The 24,912-nt window shown below is 42.7% G+C and overlaps 1 protein-coding gene across 2 annotated transcripts in view; it reads right to left on the bottom strand.

Annotated features, from left to right (window-relative positions):
- The window catches only part of BEND5 (BEN domain containing 5), an 883,422-nt gene that overhangs the window by 300,308 nt on the left and 558,202 nt on the right, over window positions 1-24,912 (bottom strand). Inside the window, exon 6 of one of the 2 annotated variants that reach the window (XM_038144485.1) lies at window positions 16,129-22,267. The exons of the other annotated variant lie outside the window; for it this stretch is intronic. Coding sequence (XP_038000413.1) covers window positions 22,107-22,267 — 161 coding nt within the window. The 3' untranslated portion in view covers window positions 16,129-22,106. Of the gene's footprint in view, window positions 1-16,128; window positions 22,268-24,912 lie in introns of those variants that run through there. 2 annotated transcript variants of the gene reach the window in all.

Raw genomic sequence — 24,912 nt, 5'->3', positions numbered from 1 at the left:
ATGTCTGGGTAAAAGGTTATTGGTAAATGAAGGTTCTAGCAGTTCAAAGGTTAAATTCTTGTTCTGTGTTGGTGGGCTGGGTTCCCCCCCCCCTTTTTTTTTTCAAAGATCTGCAATGCTTCAAAACAAAAGCAGCAAACTACAAACATTTTGATTTTTTTTCTTATATCATCTGGTGGCTGCATAAAATCAAATATCTATCTGCAGCTGAAATCAGCAGCAAGCTGGAGAGATCCTGACTTCTGGAGCTTCTCCCTAAGTAGCTGGGATTTTGCCTTTCTTTCCTCTCCCAGCTCATAAGAGACCTGTCTCCTTTCCCCACATCTTCCTGAGGTCTATTATTGAGAAAGTTTAAAATTCCTCAAAGGTTTTCCCCAAATATCTGTAACTCCCTTCGCCCTGGGATTGGAAATTGAAGAGGGAAAAAAGATTTTTCAGCTGCAACTTGTCTGAAATCATGAAGTCAAGACAGACTCCTTCGCTAGCTTTTGTGCTATATACCCTCTATTAAAATTAGCAATATCTGATTTTGGAAGAAAAAAAAAAAAAAAGATTACAATGTAATATACTATCTTGCCCTTCAGAATTTCGTGAAGTAAAAAAAGTTATCATTATTGTGTACATTTACTGAAGAAAACATTCAAATGACTGAACTAATGTTACTCTGTTAAATGGCCAGAAAATCACAGGAGTTTCCAAAGCAGAGCTTGCTCCCAAAATCAGTGAAAACTGCCTGGTTCAACATTACTGATTTGGATGAGAAACTTGGGTTTGACTGATGCTCATCATTTTTTTCCCTGCCAAGTGGAATTGTTACTGACCCTTCAGGCTGAACTGGAAAAATAATTCTGTATTGAAGTCTTGTCAACCCAGAAACTATCAAGACCTGAGCCTGAAACTTCATTCTTAACCTGAGACATGGAAGAGAACTCTGCTGCTGGTGAGAGATCTGCAAGATGGATTAGGAAAAAATTTTCTTTTGGTTTGATGTTCAAATTAGATTACTAATTCACAGAGTCCTTTTACTGTTTAATAAATTCAGATGAAAAGGAAAGATACAAATTCTCACAGTTCTCTTGCTACTTAATACATTCAGATGAAAAGGAAAGATAGAGCATAATCAACACGTGTTAATTTATGCAGATCTTTCCCTAGCTCCATGTTTTAAAATGTCTTTTTTAGATAAAAGGCCAATAACACTCAGCATTTTTCATCTTCAAAGTGCTTTGAAAATATTAACTAGTGAGTCGGCACAGCACAACCATCAGGGTCCATAAAGATTAGCATCCCTGTTTAAAGAGCAATTCCAGGCAGAAAGGTTATGGGATTTCCTCACTAACCAGAAGCCTATGCCAAGGAGAGGTGTTGATTAGCAAATTCAGAACTCGAGGTGCAGCATTAGATTTCAGCCCGTGCTCTAAGTCATTCAGCACAGGCGATGCGTGTGCTAGATCTCGGTAGCGCCGCACTACCTGAAGCTTAAAAAATGCACAAAATGGGCATCCTGTAGGAAAAAGGTGCACTGGGGGGAGTGATTCAGCAGTGCATCACTTTGTTCAGGAGCAGTGCTATGAGATGAGAGAGACTGTTATGAAGTGGGGGCTAAATGCAGCTCTTACACTGGATCGAGCACCTTGCACTGGGCTGCTGTCAGCTCCTTGGAGCTGTCCATACCCTGCTGCCACACCTCCTTTGGGAAGGGCACCTTACACTGCCCTGAGCACAGGGCTGGGGCAGCACACCCAGGTGAAGCTCAGCACACCCAGGTGAAGGTCTGGATGCCCTCAGCACAGCCAGGTGAAGATTAGCACACCCAGGTGAAGCTCTGGATGCCCTCAGCACAGCCAGGTGAAGCTCTGGATGCCCTCAGCACAGCCAGGTGAAGCTCTGGATGCACTCAGCACAGCCAGGTGAAGGTCTGGATGCACTCAGCACAGCCAGGTGAAGGTCTGGATGCACTCAGCACACCCAGGTGAAGCTCTGGATGCACTCAGCACACCCAGCTGAAGGTCTGGATGCCCTCAGCACACCCAGGTGAAGGTCTGGATGCCCTCAGCACACCCAGGTGAAGGTCTGGATGCCCTCAGAACAGCCAGGTGAAGCTCTGGATGCACTCAGCACACCCAGGTGAAGGTCTGGATGCCCTCAGCACACCCAGGTGAAGGTCTGGATGCCCTCAGAACAGCCAGGTGAAGCTCTGGATGCCCTCAGCACACCCAGCTGAAGTTCTGAATGCCCTCAGCCAGTGCCTCTCAGCGCACCGAGCTCTGCTCCCTGCCAGCCTTCCCAGAGCACAGCTGATCAGCAGATCCAGATCTTCTGATCAGTGCCAAGGGTTGCGTGGGCAGATGCCTTTCTGTCACAGAGGGCATAAACAGGAGGAGTTCCAGCAGTTTGTTTACAAAGCAAGATCACTTTCTAGCTCTCCCCCAGCAGGTCCTTCCTGTCACCATGGCTCAACCTGAGCCACGCCACTGGAAAAACTTTCACTATGAGCAGTTTCAACACTTCTCCTTTCAAGTTCATAATTTCCTCCCTGTTCATTATTTCCTGTCTATAAAATAAAGACACTTTCCTGAAGATCATCAGTAAGGAAACAGGGAAAGGGGTGCACAAAGATGGGTGTGCATTAGATTCACCTCAGCTGCTAAGGGCAGGCAGTGTGAGAACTGGGAATGCTCCACAGAAAGGCAAAGTAATAAAGACACTCAAGAGCAGGCCAATGTGAAAATCATAATGACAGAGGGATTTATGCAAGGATGTAAGCCACAGCTATAGAGAAGCCTTCTTTTTGTGCCTTTCCATTTTCTTTCCTTTTTAAAAGTGGACAGCGCAGGGGAAAGGGAGGATCTCAGAGTGAAAAAAAGCAAAGCTGAAAACATTGCCAGGCTGTAAGTGGGTCATGTGCAGCACCAAATCTTGCTGTAACATCAGCACACCAAGGGCTCTGCGAACTCATGCAGTGCCTGCTTTTTTTCGGACACAGGGTGTTGTTGTGGGATGTTTTGGGGAGTGCCCCCAGCAGCAGCAGCAGCTCTGTAATGGCACTTTCTCCAGCCATTCATAACAGGGCTCAGTGATGCAAGGGGAGGCGGCGGCATCGCGATGGGCTGAGGGCCAGGAGGTGAAATGCCACAGCAATGTTCTAGCCCAGGGCCTCTAAGACAAACATCAGAGTGAGAAAGACGAGTTCACCAGAGTTCAGGGCTCAGGCACTCCGGCTGGGCCTGCCCTTCCCCACAGCATCAAACACTGGGGTCGTGCCTCCATCTTCAAAGCCTCTCCAAACTACCAGGAGACCTCTGAGAACGGTGCCAGGGCTTTGGCTGGCACTGCCACTGAGGGCTTTGATCCCAGATATCCCTGATATATTGATATATCCCAGATATATTGATCCCTGTCCCTTCCTGGAAGAGCTTCTTTCCTCTGCCTCTCGGGCCCTGCCTCACAAGCAGATGCAGAACCTCTGGCAGGAGGCGTTTTCTCAGCCCCAGCCCACTGGGATCCGGGATAAAGGATGGGGTTCCCTTCTGTCCCAGTGTTCCTCCCCACAGCCACACTTCACACCTCCCATGCCCCACCTGCCCTCAACCCCTCTGGCAGGAGGAAGCCAGACACCAGACCCAAGCAGTGGGGCTCTGAGAGAGCCCCACTGAATCAAAGGCTGAATGTCATGTGCCAGCACTCAGTGCAATTATAACTGTTTCTCACTACGTTTACTGATTACTCTTCTGAGAGTAAAATGCTCATCTGCTACAAAAAACCAAACCCACCACCAAACACTTAAATACTTTCTGAATACAGCGCCTGGCTTACAACACACTTTATCAAAGGTCTGGGCTATCAAAGGTTGCATATTCCATGGGAAAAGCAATATCCGCTTTAGCTTTCAAATATTTTGGCTTTTTTATTAAAAATGTGTACAACAAAAGCCTTATGCTGTTGTCATATACAAAAGAGATAACGAATGGCATATACAAAGCAGATAAAAAATGCAAAGTGGAAATCTGTCAGCTATTAATATCAAAAGGCCACAGAGAGAATGAAAGGCAGAAAAGTTTTTCCCTACACAAGCAAACCAGGTTACTGTGTTTTCCAAGCAGCACGTGAGGGGACAGCCATTCCTACAGAATGTGCAGGACAGAGGTGTTACCTCTGATGTCTGGGAAAAGTGACACCAGAGCCAGCACAGTGCTGAGGAAAGTACTGTTCAATCCCACAGACAAAAACAGGGGAGCCCCTGCTCCCCACATCAGGCAAATCCGCCCCAACTCACATCACCAGAGTGAAAAGTCCCACCCTGGGAGATGTGACCAGCCACAGGGCAAAGCCAGCAGCCAGAGCCACAGCTCCCTTCCTCCCCCACTGCCCCCACTCAGACCCGGCTGCAGCTGGGAGGTGCCAACCCCAGAGAGGCAGAGCTGGGCAGATCTCCCCTCTTTAGGAGGCATGTCCCAGCTTCCACAAATCTCTTTTGGCTTTGTAAACTCTAATCTGGTGCAAAAACTTTGAATAATTCACTGATTGCAGTGCTGTAAAATCCACACACCCATTGTCAGATGGCATTAGGCAGATCAGCTTCTGACTTCTGTCATTTGCTCTTGTACACACAAAGGCAGAAATTTCTATCCCTGACAATTCCAAGTGGGCAGAATCAGAAATCTTCACAAATTGCAGTAGCTGAAGCTTCATGGGGATTTTTAATCTTACAATAGGGGAAAGCTTTGGGCAGGATGCAAGTTTTTTGGGGGCAAAAAACTTTAAACCTGGGGCTAATGGTTTAATTTCTAATAATAAAAATAATATTACTGAAAAAACAAACAAAAAACAAAAAACAAACAAAAACAAACAAACAAACAAACAAACAAAAAAACCCACCAAAAAACCAAACTGGCCACAAACAGAAATTTGCTTTAACTTTGCATTTCAGGTAGGGTAGAAGAGTGATGTATACAACAGAACAGATTTTTCCAATGGACAGGAAACTACATTGGGAGGAAGGAGGAATAGGATTCACAGCTCTGGAAGCAACCAAGCAACAAGTTTAAGAAACCTTTGCCACACAACTTCTCTGTTTCCAGGTCACTGGTGAAAGGAAGGCAAGTTCTTTTCTGAAAGGATTTTGTGAGCTGTGAGCACACAAGCACAGAATAAGCATCACTTTTAGATTATTTTACAGGAAGAAAATTTTTCCTCTTCATTCAGAAAGATAGATACAGCTTTCTTTTTTTTTTTTTTCCTCATTTCACAGCTAAACTGGATTTAGAGCTTGAAATTACCCTTCTTTTCTCATTAAAAAAATCTGATGAGGCCACAAATAATCAGACTTCACCAGGCATCTATGAAAAGTATTTCCTACCTTTTGTTCACCTCTATTCCTGTGTAAAGTGCTTATGTTTTCACACTTCAGGATCCTTTAAAAGGTAAATTACTTTTGACAACCTATGCTTCTTTTTATTAGGGAAACGACTGATGTCTGCTGGCTTACATCACTATCACAGATGATTTGGAGGCCTATAAAGCTAGAAAATGAAATGATGTTAGTTGGTTTTTTTCCCCTAAACTGATATTAAACTTTCCTTCCTTTGACCTTTTAGACTGGCTTGCCCATGACACCATTTCATTTGCATTCCAGCCAAACATAACACTATCAGTGTCATGTCAGGTAGAACAAAGTCAGACAAACTCAAAAAAATTAGGTGGTTTGGATTTTCAACCACTGGCAATGACGTCAAGGTTAAGAAGATGTAATTTTTTTAGGACTGCATTTGTGTCACAGCTGCTGTGAAAAAAAACCTGCTGAAGGAGCTGGGCATTGGAAAGCTCTCAGCAGAACCATCTATTGACAGAGGAGGCTGATCCAAAGGGATATTTCACCAGTTTGCATCTTTCTGCTGGGAAAGTTTAAAGATGAATTTCTTTGTATTTGGCTAGAGAGTTTGCTCAGCAAGTTTGCTCAACTTGTTAAAGCACTGAAAGGGGAAGTACACAACAAAACGTGCTCCCACGCAGCAATGTGAGTTTTGTGGGCAGAAAGGAGGAAAGGAGAATAATATTGGAGTAGATTCAAACTAGAAGCATGGGCCATTGCATTCAGAGTCCAAATATTTGGCATTTACAGAGCAATAATTGCCCTGTGAACAGGACACCATTTAGAAATTCAGCAGTGCTGTGTACAAAATGTCAGTCACAGATGAGTCAATCAGTACCATATCATGAGAAACAAAATATAGAAGCTCATGGCTTTGGGAACCAACATAAAGGGAACGCTTAAAAAAAATGTTTTTGCTTGCCACTGCTTTCCTGCAACAAAGGTGAATTCTACATGAGGTATTTGTCATCCTTAGTCACCAGTGTAAAGTTCAGTTAGTGACACTGCAGCCACACAACTCCAGCAACTAAAGCTTTGCTACCACGAGCATCCCAGCACCCACCAGTACATCACAGGAAGGTTTGTCTCATCTCCCAGGGCACCTGGGGGGAAACTGGGCACATGCCCACAGTGTTCACACTTGGGCCACTCGTCCCAGACCATTTCCTGCAGTCAGGCCTGTATCACTTTGGTTTCACTGATGGCTACCCCCTTGTCTCTCTGTCTCTCCAGAGAATGACATTTTAATCGTATGTGCCCTTTTTTTTGGTCTGTCAGCTCCCAGTCTCAGCTAAACAGCTGGGTAGCTTTGGCCGGAGTCCAGAATTAACATAAGTTGTTTTTAACCTCTCGGTGCAAAGGCCTTTCACATGGCTCCCCTGTGTGACCTCTGGGCACAAGGATCTGCTATTATAAAACACCACCATGTGCAAAACCCCATCATCCTGAGACAGCTGTGCAGAGCCGTGGCCATGGCCTGGTCCTGGGTGGCAGCTGGGCACTGCCACTGAGCAGAATATTATTGTCACTGCTCCTGAGCCAAACACACCCTAGTACAGCACCAGAAACAGCTCCAAAGGATCTGGGAGTATTTAAATACCACTCAAGTCTTAGTTTTTACCAGTTTAGCACCCAAACCTCCTTCCAGTGCCAGACAATCAGGTTTCATGTCTAAAGGGGGACTGCACTGTATTCTGTCCACTGTCCAAGGCAGGCAGGGCTGCTACAGGGCAAGGGGAGGGTTTGAAGCACAGGCATGAACTCCACTATTTAAGAGCTTGGCCATGATTATCAAACACAAGCTGCCAGTGATCAGTGGCTGCTCTGCTCTGCAGCAGCAAATCCCTACTCCAAAGTGCTCAGGCACAGCTGTGCCGGAGCTGCGTGGAATGTGCTGATGAAAGGACTTTGAGACTAAAAGTTAGTCTACTTTTTCCAACTTTCCAGCTCTCAAACAGAGATATTACCGCTTTCTACAAACCCTTGAAACATCAGGACATCTTTGCTTCAGAGGTGAGACGAGGACTCGGGCACAGCTCCGCAAATGTTGACTTACATAACTTCCCGAGCCAGAGCACGGAGCGTGGTGTGCAGGGGCTGTCTGAGGGATCCAGGTGCTGTGCCACTGGCACAGGAAGGATTAATAAGTGCTCAGCAATGCAGGGTAGGCTGCTCCTCTTTAATTGCAGGGACGCACAAAGTATGAGTGCTTATTTGCTCGCCTGAGCAACTCCATCAGCAAGTGGTGGTCCAGGGAGCAGCAATCCCCACACTCGGAGCCTGAGCTCCCTGCTTTGGCCATCAGGACACAAAAAACCTGGGAAAACTACACCCACTTGAGCCTGCGTGCTTGACAGGGCCCCCAAATATTTGTGTTGACTCAGTAATTCAAGAGTTCTAATCCCATGGCTAAATATCAGCTGGCCCTCATCGCTTCTCATTCGGAGAGGACAGAATGAGAAACCATTAGTTCACTTTTGGCTTCCCTACAAAACAGTGCGTTCTCCCAGGCAGCAGCCATCCATTCCATCAGTGTTAGCAGAGCACTCACAGCAGCGAGGTCCTGGTCCAGGAGGGGGGTTGCTAAGCAATATGGAAATACAAACAATAAAGGAATAACAGGCACCTGCAAAAGATTACACACCGAGCTGTACCTTGCCGTGAAAGCCTGTGTTTCAAACTTTGTCTCCTTTGGATTCAAATTTGTCAAAATCAAATTTATAAAGAAGGAATGATTATTGTACAGAACGTTTTGAGAGATGTAAACACTTCCTTTTCTATTACTGTGATTCACTTTGGGTTGTTCTCTACTGTTAGGCATTTAAAGCATGCAGCACTGTGGAACACAATGGCTGGTTTCCTTATTACAGCACGCACTGGAAACTGCTTAAATATATTTTTCTGTCAACACGTATTTGTGATTCCCATATTTAAGGAGTGACTGCTGCTCTGTGTACACGTGCCATCAGCATGACTGATGTCAGAACGGTGTTTGCACAACTCCACTTCGGCAAAGATTAAAAGCTGCTCCTAAGAAATCCTCTTTACAATGCCCAGCTATGCAAACACCCCATACTAGGGCATCTCACCAAAGAAACTTCCTCTCAAGGCCACCTCGCACTGGCTGTATCCACCCTGAGCTTGAGCAATAGGGCTGCTACTGTGCACAGGGCAGATTCCTTCCCCGTAGGCTTGCTTTGTGACCCACTGGAAAGGTTCCATTGCCTCTAATAGGAATTCAGAGCTGCCCTGCAGCACATCCCACGCCGAGGGCTGGCCAGGGCCACGGAGAGCATGCACAGAGCAGTGCACGCGACAAGATCCTCAGACTGGGGCTTCAGGATTTGACTACGCCTTGGGAATGTGATCCACAGAGTTAAAAAACAAAAGATGCACCCCCTTGTCTAGATTTTTGTTGCCCTTGGACCTGTGAACCAGCACAGCTATGTGATTCTGTGTATTCCCACAAAGCCAATTTGGGTTTTTTCTGGTTGCAAGTGAAACAGTGGGAAATAAGGGGAAAAAAACCCACTTTTTGACAGCAGAAAATCTGCAAAACAATTCACTCTAAACCCTGGCATCCAGCTCAGCCACAGCAGCACTCAGACTCCTGTTCTGGCCATGTGGGAACCAAAGTGACCCCTCTTCTGTGCACTTCCGCAGCAAAATGCTGAAGTAGTTTGACTTCCTTTGCCTCACAGAGAGAGGGTTTAGGCTTGTAGCCACTGTAGAGCAATTGCTCTCACACACAAACACAAAGCTACGTTTGCTAAACTGCAGCAAGTTAATTACAAATTTGAACATTTGTCATAAAAAGATTATCCTACCTGAGGCTAAAGGCTCTTCTCAACCTTTGTACACAGCTGGTGTAGTCTTACCTGGTACCGAAAACTAACAACAAAAGGTAAGTTGCTCAGGTTGTTGGGTGGGGGTTTTTTGCTGTGTTTTTTGTTTGTTTTTGTGGGTTTTTTGGTTTGGTTTGGTTTTGTGGTTTGGGTTTTTTGGATGTTTTTTGGTTGATTGGGTTTGGTTTTTTTTTTTGGTTGGTTGGTTTTATTTCTTTTTTAAGCTAAGAAGCTTTCAGCAGGATTTTCCTCCCTGGCTCGGAGACAGCAGGGCGGCTGCAGAGGATGGGCAGGTAAAACTGTGCAAGTCCCAAAGTGGCAACTTCTGTGGGAATGTGTATGGTGTTTGGGATGCCAGGGAAGTGAAGCAAGGCCAGGCGGTGCTGAGGCAGCAGAGGGAATTAGACTAATCCCAGCTCCAAGGGAGGTGCCAGGTTACACAGCCGGATGCGAAGCTTAGCGTTCGCTTTCTCAGGAACGTGCTCCCTCCTAACTTGGCTGCTGAGGAGATTTCACTCCACATTATTGCTTAAGCTCACAATCACTCCGTGCTTTCAGATTAATCTGCACAATAAACACAACAACAGCTCCTAGAATTGGGGGCATCAGGGAGCAACATGAACATTCGGGTGTTTTTTTAAGTCCTTAAGGCAAGCAAATACAGATGAGTGTGGCATTACATACCATCAGCTCACTGGAGCTCTTCATGTTTAGTAAATACATAAAGAAAAACAATGGTGAAGATCAGCCTGATATTGCAACAGTACCGTGGGGAAGTGCAGGTAGAGTACCCCAGAAATCAGAGCCATCAAAATATCAAAAAATGGCTAAAATATCCAAGCGCCACTGTCTGAAGCTACCCAAGAACCTTGAAAATGCAGCTCTCATTAAATTTATCTTCCAGGTGGCTTTCCAGATCCCAGCCTCAAGTTTGCACTGACATTCCCTGTTTTATAAAAGCCTATGGATGGTTTTCTGATAAAGAGCGTACAGTGTTATTTTATGACTTTTAGAACAGAAGACTTGGAATTGTGTCATCAGTGCTCATTTCTGACTCAAGGTGTGATGCTGAACAAGTCACCAGCTCCCTGTTTCTGAGAACTATCAGTCATTTACTGGAAGGAAAACTAATTTCTCCACTGGGACAATTGGAGGCTTCATTAAATGTTTACAAACAGTTTTAGAATGGGTAAAATTCTACATAAAAGCAAAGGAAGTTTTCATTTAGGCCCTGGTTAAGGACAGACTTTAGAGAGACAAACTAATGGCACCATACTGGGAGGTAATATCAGCGTGATGTGACAACAGAGAAATATCAGATGGGAAGTAGAGATCCCTCCAGATGACTTTCAGAAGTGGAATAATGGAGGTGAGATTAAGTTTGACTGCAAGTTCCTACAGTGATAGGAAGTCTGCTATACATTAACTCAAAGGAAGGATAACAACCTCAGCAGAGGCATTGATTGCAGCTGAATTATGAGCCCTCAGCATGACAGAGCCATGAAGATATTTCTAGAGAAAGGCATTTCTGGAAAGATAATGTCTCTGTAAAATGTACTGTTACCACCCAAGATAAAACCCAGCACAAAAGCATCACTGATGGAGAAAGATGAGGCAAGTGCAGGAGACACTGAGTAGGATAACAGCAGATGAATTGGTGAGTGTATCTCCCAAGAAAAATTTAAAAGACAGGTCAGCCTAGCAAAGGTAAAGTGGATATGATCTCTCATAAACTCTTCAGAGAGAGGGAAAAAAAGCTGCTCAAACTTGGCAGCAACTCACAAATAAATAGACTGCTGCTCATGAGTAAATTCAGACTCAAAGCTGGGTGGGGGAAAACAAAATAACCAAGTCCTGGAGAACAATGTTCTATGCTATGAGCATAGAAAAAGCCAAACTGGAACAGATGAACCTGTGGAACATTGGCACTTCAACAGCACAGGACCAGTAACTTCAGTCCTGTGTTACAAGTCCAGCAGCAGGACACTTCCAGGGCTACAGAATAGTGGAAGAGATATTCTTGGAGAACTTTCCAAAATGAGCAAGGAGACCCTTACCTCTTCTAAATTCTTCCTTTCCATAGCAGACTGTAATGTTTAACTCACCTGAAATATCATCTTATTCCTCCACTAGCCCAAGCCTTCCAATTAAACTGAACTATCTGATACATTCGTACAGTTTGATGTGACCAGCAGCAAGGCAATTCAGGCTACAGCTGGAATGATTATTTCACTATTTATTCCCTCTTTCAAGAAAAACTACATATATATCACGATGTATGAATTCCTGGCTTGATAAGGTGCTTTGCTCTTTCTAATACATCCTTCCCTGGGTTTCAGTGTAATACACCCAGTATCCATAATGCTCAAGACACCACCCACATTTTCTACCCTCATCTTTAATACAGAAAATTCATTTGTGCCCTTCTACAGGCAAGATAATGCCAGATGAATTTAGGCAAACAAGAGATTGTCACATAGCTTCCAGCCCTGGGAGTCAGCGAGGGATTAGCAACAACAGGACTTTCTGTCCTGTGCTCAGGCTCCACTACCCAGTGCCAAGGGATTCGTGGCTCTGCAAGGATGTAGGTCATGCCAGAGGGGACACAGGCAGTCCTGCAGGAGCCTGCAGGCAATTAAAAGTGGTGATGCAGCTGAGCATCACCACAGGCAGTGAAAAGGGACTTCCCCTGAGAGTGGAAATCGCAGACAGAAACGATCTATTCATCTTCCATGTCCCTGACAAGAAGGGATGACTTGGTTATAAAGCCTTTAAAATGCAATGAGTCACTTCTCAAAAGAGGTCACTGAAATTTTGCCACACGTCACTTCTCAAAAGAGGTCACTGGTTACTGAAATTTTGCTGAAGTATTTAATACAGAGAAAACCCTTGAATAACAAATATTGATCCCTTTAATCATACCATATCTGATTCTTCCAGTAATTACATTTGGGGTGCCTGGCAGTACAAATGGGAGATTCTCACATGCAGAGCAGAGGCAATACTGGCCAACAAACCATCCCTCTGCTAAAAAAGCTTCACTAAAGTTGGTTTCCCAGACCAGAAAAGAGTTTGTTACCCAGCAATAAAATAAAAGATCCCAATCTTCTGTGGAACTGCCTGTGTAGTCCTTGCTCAAGGAAGAGAATGCCACGCAGGTTCCCTGAGCAGTGGATGAGGGGGGCTGCACACAAAGTACCACCCACCCTAAATGCATTCAGCAAACTCTGCAGCCTGGGCAGCTGCTGCAGCTGAGCTGCCCTCGGGAGCAGAGCCAGTGGGACTCTCTGGCACTCACCACAGGTCAGGTATTGATGAGAAGCAAATCTCTCACACACAGAGGATGAAAATCCAGCAACATCTTGCGCCACAAAGGTGAAACCTCTCAGGTACAGGTTCTACCTGAGCTCCTGAGCAGCAAATCGGATTAGTCAGGTAAGCAAGGAGACCTCGAGAGCGACTTCTGCACCACCCATAACCCTGCAAAACATCACCAAGGCCTTGCCCAGAGTGTTTAATAATCCTGCAGCACTGGGGTAAGGGCATCAACTGGTTTCTGCCCTTGGTATTACAACATGCACTTAAACTGCTCTGATCTAACTCCTCCCATCATTAAGCCACTAGTTAGTTAAAACCTACCCAACCCCTCCCAAACCACGTGGGAAAGGGCCACCTTCCCCCAGCCCCAGAGAGGGAGGAAGCCCAGACTAGGCAGAGCTTTGCCAGTACTGCTTTTCTTGAGGTCATCAGATGAGGGTCATCATTTTAACTAGATCAGCTCAGCGAGGATGTCCTGTCCATTGTTTGGAAGCTGGACAAACCAGCCTGTGAGCTTTACATTGGCAGAGATATTAATTTCAAATCAATAGGAAGCACAAAAATATCAATAGGCATTTAGGAGTGAAACATTAATTACTTCTCAAAGGGTGCAGTACACAAATTTCCTGGTGCCTTTACAAATAGAAATAAGTCAATAACATGATTTCATAACATTTATAAATGACTACGTTAATTAACAGGGAATCTTCAGAGAGATGATGAAGGAAATTTAGAAGAACCTTGTCTAGCACAATTCAAAATTCTCAAAGGAAGGAAGCGATTTCTTAGAAAAGATTAATTGTAAGTTTTTTTACATTACCTTGATAGAATATCTGTTTACATATTTAAGCTGGTTTTGACCTTCAAAACTCTGGCAAAGAACAATTTTCATTAAACCATCTCAGTGGAAGAACTTGGCAGTTCCTCATCTCATCTCTGAGGTTAAGAGAGGATATTGAGTATTTAGCAGGAATGGTCAAGCAAAATGTGTGCAAGTCCTATCCAAAGCAGCCTTTAATTTATCATAGCAGACACAGCAAGGGCTGATGCACAGCAAGCTCTTCTGTCAGGTCAGATTCCTTCCTGGGACTTGGCTGGAGGCTCCAGAGTAAAGTAATTCCACAAAAACTGAAATTTCTCCCTAAGAATACCCTACCTAGTTCTGAGAACATATCACAACATAATGGGGATAACTCTTCCCCATCCTTTGGCAATTCAAGGGAATCTTCAACCAAGGCAACCCTGCATGTGTCCTGAAGACACATTCCACAGGAGTGGAATGGCTCTGGCTTCCCTTTCTTCTAAGTTTCACCTCTTCAGTGTCCTATTTTCTGTGAAACTCTGTTCACCTGCTGCCCTTCACAGCCCAGTTGGGCCCCATCACCCACCTCTCTGGCCCAGCTGAGTGCAGGAATAAGCAGCTGGGAAGCAGGAAGAACGTGAAGAATGTACTCTGTCTCCTCACTGGCATGTGAGTGGTACAGAATCAAAGAGGAAAGTGGAGCAGAGATAAACACTCATTTGAAGAACAACATTTCCAGGACAGAGCTATACTTAGTAATAGAGCAAAAAGGAAAATACAGTGGGACATCAATTGGTTAAGAATCAAATTATATCAGGGGTTTTTTTCCCACAAAATTAAATTAAGGTTGGCCCACAAAATGAAATTAGTATTGTATATCACATTCTAATACAAAGTGACGTGTCCTAAACCACCAGATTATATCATATTAACTAAACCAAACACTCCTATAGAAAGTATTTCCATAAAACTCAAATGAGTTTGGGTAGCCATAAAGGAAAAGCATTTCAAAAATGAGTCAGTCATGACCTAGAAAATCTGTGGTGGAAGGAGAGTGAAGGCACCCAGTCAGTCAACTGAGGTGTTTGTGAGCTGCAGGAATACTGGGGGAAGATATTAAGACAGGCAAATTAAGAACTAGGAATAAGAAGTTAAGCCAGAAAGACTCACAGAGAAATAAGGCACAAGTCGAGCAGCGAGGGCAGCACTAAGCACTGGGATAAACCACTCAAGGAAAAGATGGATTTCACACTTTGATGGATTCTCAAGAATGCTTGATTTTCTGAACAGCATTGCTGTGGTCCAGCCAAGGTTTCTTTTCAAGGGAGCAGCTGAGTGAAGTTTTGTGATGTGTTCTGCAGGGAGCCACACCAGCTCACGGAATGGCCCAGCAGCCACCACAGCCTGCACACCTTCAGGCACAGCTAAAAACAGCCTTATCAAGAGCCACACTTAGACCATTGAATTGGAAATGGCTCTTTCTTCCCCAGTTCACCAGGTGGCTGTTCTCACACAGCAGCTGGAAAAGGAACAGAGGGCAGATTGAAGCCATAGATCAGAAAAAATCTGGGTCAAGGTGCCCAATGTTTTCCACCACTTACCTGGGCACTGCCATTAGGTGTGAAAGTTCCAGGCCACTGACCCTCTGCAAAAGCAGGGGAACCTCTGAGAAATGAATGTTTTTTAAAAGATACTGCTGAAAGATTTACTTATTCCATGTTATCACTTAAAGACCTCCATGTGAGAATGAAATTTTCTTTGCTACAATCTAGGCATTGGCAGGGCAGGGGAAAAAAAAGAAAAACAACAAGAAAATGCTACTGTGTGAAGTCTCTGTATGGCAAAGCCTGCCTTACGGTGACAGGAGCACTACCAGATCTCCCAAGGAAATGCTCTAGTTCTGTGTCAGTCACCCCCAGGAATAACAAGCAGGTATTTCACTTCAGAGCCCCGCTGACAATTTGCAAGGCAGGAATCACAAAATGCTCCTGTCTTGTCCCTCTGAGGCAAGCACAGAGGAGAGACTCCCATTTGCAGAAGGAACAGCATGGAAAAAGGAAGGCCAGGAAAACAGGCAGGGCTGGGGACCATCAGGAACATTATCAAGTTATGGATTTACATGGCACAGAATGGTGGCACATCACACCTGTACACATACAGCTGTGTATGTGCAATAGAGGTCCCTGGCTGCAGAAGAAAATGCTGATTTTGCCACTTCTTAAAGGTTAAATTCTGGGAGCTTTAAGAGTGATTGGATTTTTTAAAATTAATTAAACTTCTCACTGATTGAAACTTAAATGCCAGTTAAACTGCTTGGGATTTTGGTGTTTGGGTACTGTCTTCACCTCAATTGCACATACTAACTCTCTGTGGGAAAGGCCTACATGACCCTTCTACCAGCTCCTCTTTGCCTTCCTGCACCACCAGACCAGGGCTACTCCTCCACATCAGGCTGGATGAGTGAACCTCAGTAACTCTGTAAGTTCAGGAAAGCCACAGAGTGGAAGTTGCCCACATCCACCAATGTGGCAATAAACAACCTTTCTTGGAGGAGCTGCATTAGGGGACAATACCTATAGAAAAGCCAACCCTCAAGGGTGTCCTTCCCCATCCTCGCAAGGAGGGTGGCTCCTTGCACTGTCCTCCAAAGGAGAGTTGATCCTACAACAGCACCTTCAGCCTTGCTTAACCCCAAAAGGCATACCCTTGATTGCTTGTTCCTGTAAGGATCCACAGCAAAAAGAACTTGGTCCTGAAAGATGAAAGTGTCCTTGCAAATGCAAAGAAACCAATGAGTGTCAAAGAGTTTTAATATACAGTGCAGGAAAAGAAAGCAAAATCCTACTTTACAGAGTTTTAGTTTTTCATAAGCTAAGACTCTTAAAGAAATGAAAACACAGAACATTAACTTGGAGGCAATGCTTTGACCCATCCACCTTCCATCCCACACATTTTGAGAATTATTCTCTAAAGGTACTTCCATAAATCCTGCAGAGGACTCCGTAAGGAAAGGTAAAATCATATTTCATCTGGCTCACAAATCCAGAATGTCCAAATGGACTATTTTGAAGTATCAGTGACTTAATACCCCAAATAAAACACGGAGAAAGACATCTCCCAGAACACCGATACTCAATTAATTACAAGAAAAATGAGAAACACATGAAAGTACATTTTTTAAAAAAACTAAACTACAATTCAGTAAGATTTAAATAAACATTTGGGCTGACATTAAAGATATTTTTGAGTACAAAGGATATGAAACTCCCATAAAAGCTTTTTCATCTGAGTCTCCTGCGGAAGGGGCTGGTACCAGTGTGATATGGCATTATCAAGGCACATTCCCTCTGCTGCTGTCCCAGGACATCATTCACATTCATCAGGGTGAACACCAAAGGGTGTTCACAGCCAATTCTTCAATGATCAGCCTATCCCATGAAACCTGCACCCCTCTCCACTCCAAAAGCATGAAAGCTCAGGCCAGCTATAAAGCATACACAAGCACCAACACACATCATTTCTTATCTTCCATTTCACAGAACTTTAAGCAATTGTTATATTACAAAAAAAAAGCTAAATCACCCCCAGCCTATGCCTCTCTGGGGTTGTTCAGGAAATTTTCTGTGACTCTTTAATTTCAAATCACTAAAGACCAAAATTCAGCATGACAGTAGGTAGCCTGATGCAATAAACATATATATTCATAAAGACTTCAGTTCCATTAAGGCTTTACTATCAATAAACAAGAAACATAAAGTTGATATCCTGTTAAATGTGGAGGAAACAATTTCCTTGGTAGGAAGAAGTTTTCTAGCCAGAAGGCAGCACAGAAAAAAATCCTTTAGGCTCAGCTTCTTCCTCCCCTCCCAGACTCACTTTCACCTTTATTCTGATCCAGCCATAATGCAACTTCATCTGATGCTGCAAGTGAGGCATTTTCCTCTTTATGGAAAACAAATGATCTCACAACCACAGGACCATGATTTCACTGCATGACAAGAGGCTATCTGAGGCACGGAATTAAAGTTATTGTTTAGACATAAACAGGAGAAATAATTGCAAAAGTAAAACAGATGAACAACCACATAAATTAATTCTTTCTTGAATCACTGCTCCTGTTGTCCAAGTCCAAGTGATTCTCTTTCCCTATTCAGGTACCCTGAGGGGATGAAAAAATATCCAAGATGGTGAAATTAAAAATTAGCTATTGAGCATGAAACATGCAATGATTGCACTTCATAACGCTTTTATTGCCTCGCTGTTGTATGAATCACTTCAGAGTTCCACACTGTTATGATGAAAAAAATGACACCAATAAAGTCTGAGCAATTGATGTTATGACTTCATCAATCCGAGACTAAAGGCACGCACAGAATGACAAATATTTTCAAGAGTACGGAGAAAGTTACCACCTCATTCTGAGGAGGCACAAGTTGTGTCTTTGTCTCTTTCAGAAGAGAATTCTCATGTCAGAAAGATGGAATATTGAAATAATCCTCAGTGCAGCTCCATGTGACACAACCTTGCTTTCCCCTTCTGAAACTAGCCAGATTTGGTGTTCTCAAGAGCTATGAACACAGCTAATACACAGTGAAGCTACAGCTAATACACAATGTTCCCAATTCACACAATTCTCTGAGGCTCTGCATCAAGATTGTATCATTTTAACAATGACCTGCACTTAGCTTTAATTTTTAAAAGTCTATAGATTCTGGAAGTGTGAAGTAGAATTATCTTTACAATTTCAGTAAATCCCAATGAGTTCAATTTATTGCTACTTAAAACTTCCAAGAGGACAATAATCTCTGCTTAAGACAACAAAGCAGCCATCACAGTAATCTCTCAGATACAACATCAAAGGTAAGGTGCAAAGAAGTGACCTCCCACAGGGAGAATGCACCTGCTTTTGACAGCCAACAACAGCTAACGAATGCAACCTTGAATTCCTACTTAGAGTTGAACTTTGACATAAGTATTTTACTATTTTTTTAAAAAACCCTCCCATCTCTACAAAGCACCAGTAAATCCAAACCTGTTCTGCAACAGCAGAAACGAACAATTTTATTTCCCTTCTCTAATAAATACTAGCTTTCTCTTTTTAATTGAGTGGCTAGATTTCCTGACTCAGGTATTAAAGTCTCTGGTAGGATTCTTTCCTTTAACACAACAGCTCATATCCCTTATAAAATTACTAATAGAAAATAAAGCCCTTTTTGTTAACTCTAATCTTGCTTCCTTGCAAGTGTGCCAGAGGCAGTTTAATATGGATCAGATCATGAATATCACAAATTACTGCAGCAATGTGTGGCAACAGAAGATCAGATTATTCATATAACAGCAATACCTCCTTCCTGCTTTGATTAAAAAAAAGAGTAAACTGTCACTTCCTCTTAAATCCATGTCTTTCTGATCCTTACAAATCCAGGTTTACAGTATGAGGTAATGGCACAGCACAAACCTTAGAATGACAAACAAGGGGTATTACAGGGTGTAATGAAACCTGCTTCATTTTCTGTCAAAACTCTCTCCTGTTTCTCATGATGTACAGGTAAGTAGTTACCCTAGAGCAGGAAAAAGTTAGTAGGGGCTATTTTCTATAAAGTTTCCTATGGTAGATTCACAGCAGATGCAATATGAACAAAGCAAACTATGTGCGGGCAGGCACAATTATGGAAAAATTAATGTACCAACAAGAACAGCCCTGGCCATAAACGCAGTGCAGGAAAATGAAATGAAACTCACAGTTAATTTATACATCAGTTTTGCAATGCAGAAAAGCACACCCCATTAAAGTTCCTATTTTTCTTGGGTATTGCTGGAACACGGAACTGCAGCCTATTTCCCTACTTCAAACAGACACACTAGGAAACAATTGTACAACCTTGATACTGGCTCATGGGGAGGGAAAGACAAGCGTAATGACCAAATAAAAGTATAAAATACAAGCATAAAATGTTATTCACACACCCATTACTCCCTGCAGAGCCCCCAGCATGCTGCCATACAACCACAGTGTGCAGAAATGGCTTGTTATTAGCAAAAAACTTATTTCCAGTATCCAAAGATTTAGTTCAAGCTGCAAAACAAAGAAGAGGTGTTCCACCTTCAATATGTCCTACTCCTTCAACATGACTCAACAAAGTTTAGAGACACATTAACCACCATTTGCCCAGTCCAATGGACACATTTCTTAGCCCCCACTGACACTATGTTTCAAAGGGAATTGAACTTTTTCGTGCCACCCAAACACCTCTGTTGAACTCAAATGAAAACTAACCTGGGCTGATGAAATCTCCAGGAAAAACTTAATGAAGCCTTCCAAGGTACCGTGCCCAAGGAGAACATTTAAATTCTTCAGCAAAATGCAGTATTCACATTTGATGGGACGAGTATGTCAAGGAGAAACCCTAGAAAGGTGATGCTGGTTTTGCAGAAGGAATTAACACCTCTGATTTTTGGGGCCAGGCTGGAGTTCTAACTCTAATTAAATTCTAAGCTGCTTTTTCCAGGTTTCATAAAATGCTGTCTCAAATAGGCTTATCTTCTAAGAAGTACAGCTTGATCTTCTCATTAAAGAATGTGTTACAATGGAAACACATTAGTACTAAAGCCATAAAAGACTAAGGGAATTATGGACATTTTCCCCAAAATAGTGGGTTACCTTAGTATCACTTAAAAAAAAAAAAAACAACCCTGTGCATTCACAAGTCTGCTTGAAAGGGGAAACTTGCTGTTTAAATGTTTTTTTCACTGTTATCTCTATTTGTTCGTTTTAATTAATGAAAGGATACATGCACTGACATTTTAAACACTGATCTACTATTTAGCATCCCAAATTAGGAAACATAAACATTTATGCACTTCATTAAACACTACCTAAGAACACTTTTGATATTAGCAGGAGACAAGGAGGCTGTTCAAATAAACTTCAGGGCTCATATAAGACACTGGAAAAACACACTCCTTCTCTTTCCACCCCTCACCAGGAAAGCTCTGGCTCCATCCTACGGGAAGCAGCTGCTGCAAAATGAACCCTGGAAATCAGTGGGATCTGACACACCTGTTCAGTCACACGTGTGGGGTTAAGGGAAGGGACAGGAATACAGGTGCACCAGTGCTGAAAATCTGGTGTTCCTGTTTGGCAGCACAGCACGAGGTTGGTGCAAGGCGACCATGAAAGTGGCCTTTAGAAAGCATAAAGGAAACACTTAGTAACGAGTTAAGACATTAATTGTGAAGTACAGGGAGAAACAACCTGTTGTTTGTCTCATCTCTTCCAAGAAAGGCAGGGCAGTTCTAGCACACACTCCTTTCCCCTCTTTTTCTTCTGCCCACCCAGCCCTTTAAAGAATTATGCAATCATTTAGGTTGGAAAATACTTTTAAGATCATCAAGTCCAGGCATTCACCCAGCACTGCCAATCCCACCACTGAACCATGTCCCCACGTCCCACATATACACCTTTTATCATTTAAATACTTCCAGGCATGGTGAGTCCACCCCAGCAGCCTGTTCCTTTCCACATTATCAACATTTACAGGACACTGAAAAAGGCTTCACCTCAGGGTGAACCAGTGCTATAGGAAGATGATAAGAAATGGGAAGTTTTTCCAAACTACAGGAAACAGAACCGCAGTGGTAGAAAAGAAACAAATGCTGACACTCGGGAACAGGCAGGCTGATAGGCAGACAATCACAGCTGCGAGCACAGAATAAATGGAAGGTTAAGTGAGACCACAAACCCTCAAAATTCATCAATCCAGACCTCAAGTTATCTCTAAATCCTTCATGAAAAGAGAATATTTTGTTTCACTTACAGACAATAACATATAGTTCAGATGACAAATTATTTCTAAAAACTTTGCATCGCAAGTCTAACTTCAATGTAGAAAATTATTTTTATTTGTAATTAAAATTTGTGCTAAATGTGTCCATTGTTAAATTATGGACCCAAACAAAATTGTACTAAATTTTCTACTGTACATACTCTTGCCATAGTGTGGCAATTTTTAAATTGTTTGAAAGTACAAATACACTAAAAAGATAATATTTCAAGAACAATAGTATGGACACACTGAGGAACTTTATACCACAACCAGAAATCTGAAGTGTCTTGGTCCCTGAAAAAGAACTGGTTTGAGATTTATTAAAATGAATTATCATGATTTTACAACTTACAGCTTTGGGTTCTTTGTTGTTCATTGTTTAGTTTTTGTTTTTTTAACTGTGATGGTAATAGTGATCTACCTACAAGATAATTGAAAAAGAAACGTTCTTTGTGTATTTTAGATCAAATATATTGTTAGAGATCAAAACAAAGATTTATAAAAACAAACGATTGAAACTTCATTTCAGAAAAAAACACTTTGTAAAATACAGTAAAATCCTTTTCAATAGCAAAGTGAATTTTGTACAGTTCTTCCTTCTAAGCAGATGTTTTACTGCAGCTGAGATCCACTAACTCCAGCAAAATTCAACGTAGAGCAAATGGGTCGGCATCCGCAGAACCACAACCAACGTACAACCGCAGGTAACAAACTGCAACTCGCTGGAGAAACCTTGGAAACTTCAGTTTTCATTGGGAGTGAACTTACAATATATCTTACATTAGTTAAAAGCAGTTTACACCATGACAGAACCGCTCAAAAAACGCATCAGTTATAGGAAGAGAGCAACGCTTCAATTCATCTTCTCCCATCAGCAAAAATGCCACACAAATCAAAAACCAACACTTAAGTAAAACACTAAGATTTTATTAAAAATCCAAAATTTATTGCAAATTGTACTTTGCAATTTCCCTCCTTTCTTCATTTTTACATGATTTATTGATATCCATGATTTTTTCACAGATGTACTTGTTGACTTTGGAGAGTCTCTGTGCAATTTCAGTTTCATCCACAGTTTCTTGTGCTATTCTATCATACAAACATTCTGGGGAGAAAAAAAAAAGGAAACAGTTATTAGGATATTTTTAGAAAACACAATAGCCCAGAGCTGGGCTCACTACTCAAGAGACAGTAGTGAGTAAGCACCGTGTATATTTGTTGCAAGACAAGAGAAGCTTTCCTTGATTCACTGTCTATCTTGTTTAAGTCAAGATTTGTCACCAGGCTTGAATCAGTGGCATGACCAACTTCCAGTTATGCTGTGACTACATTAATAGGCTTTCCATACAGAAAAAAGGCTAAACCCAACCTTTTTACAGTGCCAGCCTTGCCTGCCTGACCCCTGCATTTGTCAGAATCTCCACAACAGGTTTAGTCTCTTCCCAGGTGAAGTGTCCCACCAGAGCTGTATCCACAGTGAGTCACTCCCACCTTCACCCCTTCAGGAGGGTATGGAAATGACAACGCTCAAGAAGAGAGGCAGTAACCAGCAGGAGAACACTTTAACTCATTTATTTCATTTTTTGTATCTCTTCCACATACATTAATGTCCATGTCTTTATCAGCTGCCCTGTCCCTGGGCTTATTTCACCTTTACTGGTGGATTATTCAGGACAAGTGCCATCTCCTTGCATGTTTGATCAATATACTTTCTGAAATACACATTATCTGGAATACAAAAAGCAAGCGACAGCATTAACTACAAAAGCAATGTGGGCAGTGGAAGTTGAGACTATTTTTCTTCCCAGATTTGGAAGTTTGGTGCCAGAAACCTGCAGAAGTTACTGAAATCTGAAGTGGTGAAACACACATAACTCCTTAGTGACAGGCAGATTTGGGGCTTTTTGGTTTTCATAAACAGACCAATGCATTTTGTTCTGTAGGCTTCCCAAACTGGTTAAACAAACTCTGTTCTGCTTTGCCTAGTGATCTATTCCATTAGCTGTTTATTGCTTCATATACAGAAAGCCATAGAGATTATTGCTTAATTAATGTGCTTTACAACATTTCTAATGCACCATATTAAAAAGTTATGAAAATTAAGTACTATGCATGCTTTGTAGTTCATTTGGAAACCTCTGAGAAGTTTTATAAAAGGTTATTTTGCATTAACAAGGTTTATAACAGCGCACATCCATCATACTTTTTATCATTTCTTTATTACATACTACACAGTGGGGATTTTTAAGAAGCTATAGAGATATCAGACACATTAAGAGCTAATGTTGTCATTCAAAAATCTATTTTAAATAAGTTAGTCTGTGTCCACAGAATGATGAGAACATCTAAAGCAATGTGAATTTTATGTTGTAAGACGTACTGAATATAAAATAAATGAAATTAAGCAGCATGCAGCCTGATAGCTGAAATGCTGATCATCCATAAACTATGATTGGAAATACGACACCTAAGAAGAGGCACATCACATCACTGGGAGCCTGAGGAAAGGCAGTGTGTTTGCAGGACATAAGCTGGCCCTACAAGAGTGTCCGAACACTCCCAGGCAGATACACCCAGTAAGGTGAACTCCCAGTGAAAGACAGGCTGTATTGTTCATTTAGCCACAAAGCCAAGCAAAGAATCACTTGACAGAACTCATTCAACAGCCGTAATTTTAAAAGCTGGTGTGAATCAGACAGATCCTTGATCACAGTTTTTCCTCTCCATCTCTTCCATTTTTGTGAGGGGGTACAGAAATAGTAGTTTAGTGCTTGCATAAGGACACCGGCTCAGGGCTTCAAAGAATAATTTGGAGGTTCTGCTCCCCTGTCTTTCGGCTTTACAGGAGCACAGAGATACCCCTTTGTGCTGCTGAATAACAAAGATTCAAGTAGACCTCAAAGGCTAACCAGGAGCTTCACTACTTTTTGTGCTGCCTGATCCAAATAACTGGCTATGGGAAACTCCCTCAAATCTCAACTTTTTGTCCCCTTGATGGTCATTTGTTTGTTTTGTTTTCCTTTCTTCTCCACGGTGGGGCAAGACCTGCTAACACTGACGCAAAGGACATGACAACATGGAAAATCATGGTTATGAACTACACAGTCCCACTGATACAGGCAGCCTGACACCTCCAACATTGGCCATGCAGATTAACTGGTTCAAGAGGAGATTGTACAGGCTGGATTCTAACAAAAGGGAAATCAGAGACATGGTGAAAGAAACACTAAAAAGAGGAACATGGAAAACCAGGGCATGTAACAGTAGAATTCAAATGAGGGTTGAGGCTTGAAACAGAAGTATGACAGAGAACACAGAAAAACGAGGAAATAGGGAAGAGCTGAATTGCTGGTGAGTGTAAAGGTATGGAAGAGAAGAAAGGGAAGGGCCCCATCTGCCTCTCATCATGTACCTCTTGGAGCAGACTCCCAAACTCACTGTAGCCGAAACAAGGGGAGTTAGAAGAAAGCTGTCATTTAAATGGCTCAAGCAATATAGAGTAGCCCTAACAAAAGCAGAAGAGGAAATTCTAACAGAAACAACCTTGCCAGCAGCACTGAGGAGCAAAAGCCTCCAGCAGGGAAACTGGAAACCACATTGCAATGGGCCAGTGGAAAATAACCCCCTTGTGCTGCGTGCCTGTAAACGCACACCAGGGCAACCAATTCTGCTTCCCATTTGGGAGAGCCACCGCCACAGAGTGGATTCCTTATGTGGCCAGTACGTCATTGCTCAGCTACATGTGTAAGG

This window comes from Motacilla alba, chromosome 8 (genome assembly GCF_015832195.1).
Source record: "Motacilla alba alba isolate MOTALB_02 chromosome 8, Motacilla_alba_V1.0_pri, whole genome shotgun sequence".
NCBI classification, from domain to species: domain Eukaryota; kingdom Metazoa; phylum Chordata; class Aves; order Passeriformes; family Motacillidae; genus Motacilla; species Motacilla alba.
The sequence above is the reverse complement of the archived record's forward strand: the minus strand, read 5'-3'. Positions and strand labels throughout refer to the sequence as shown.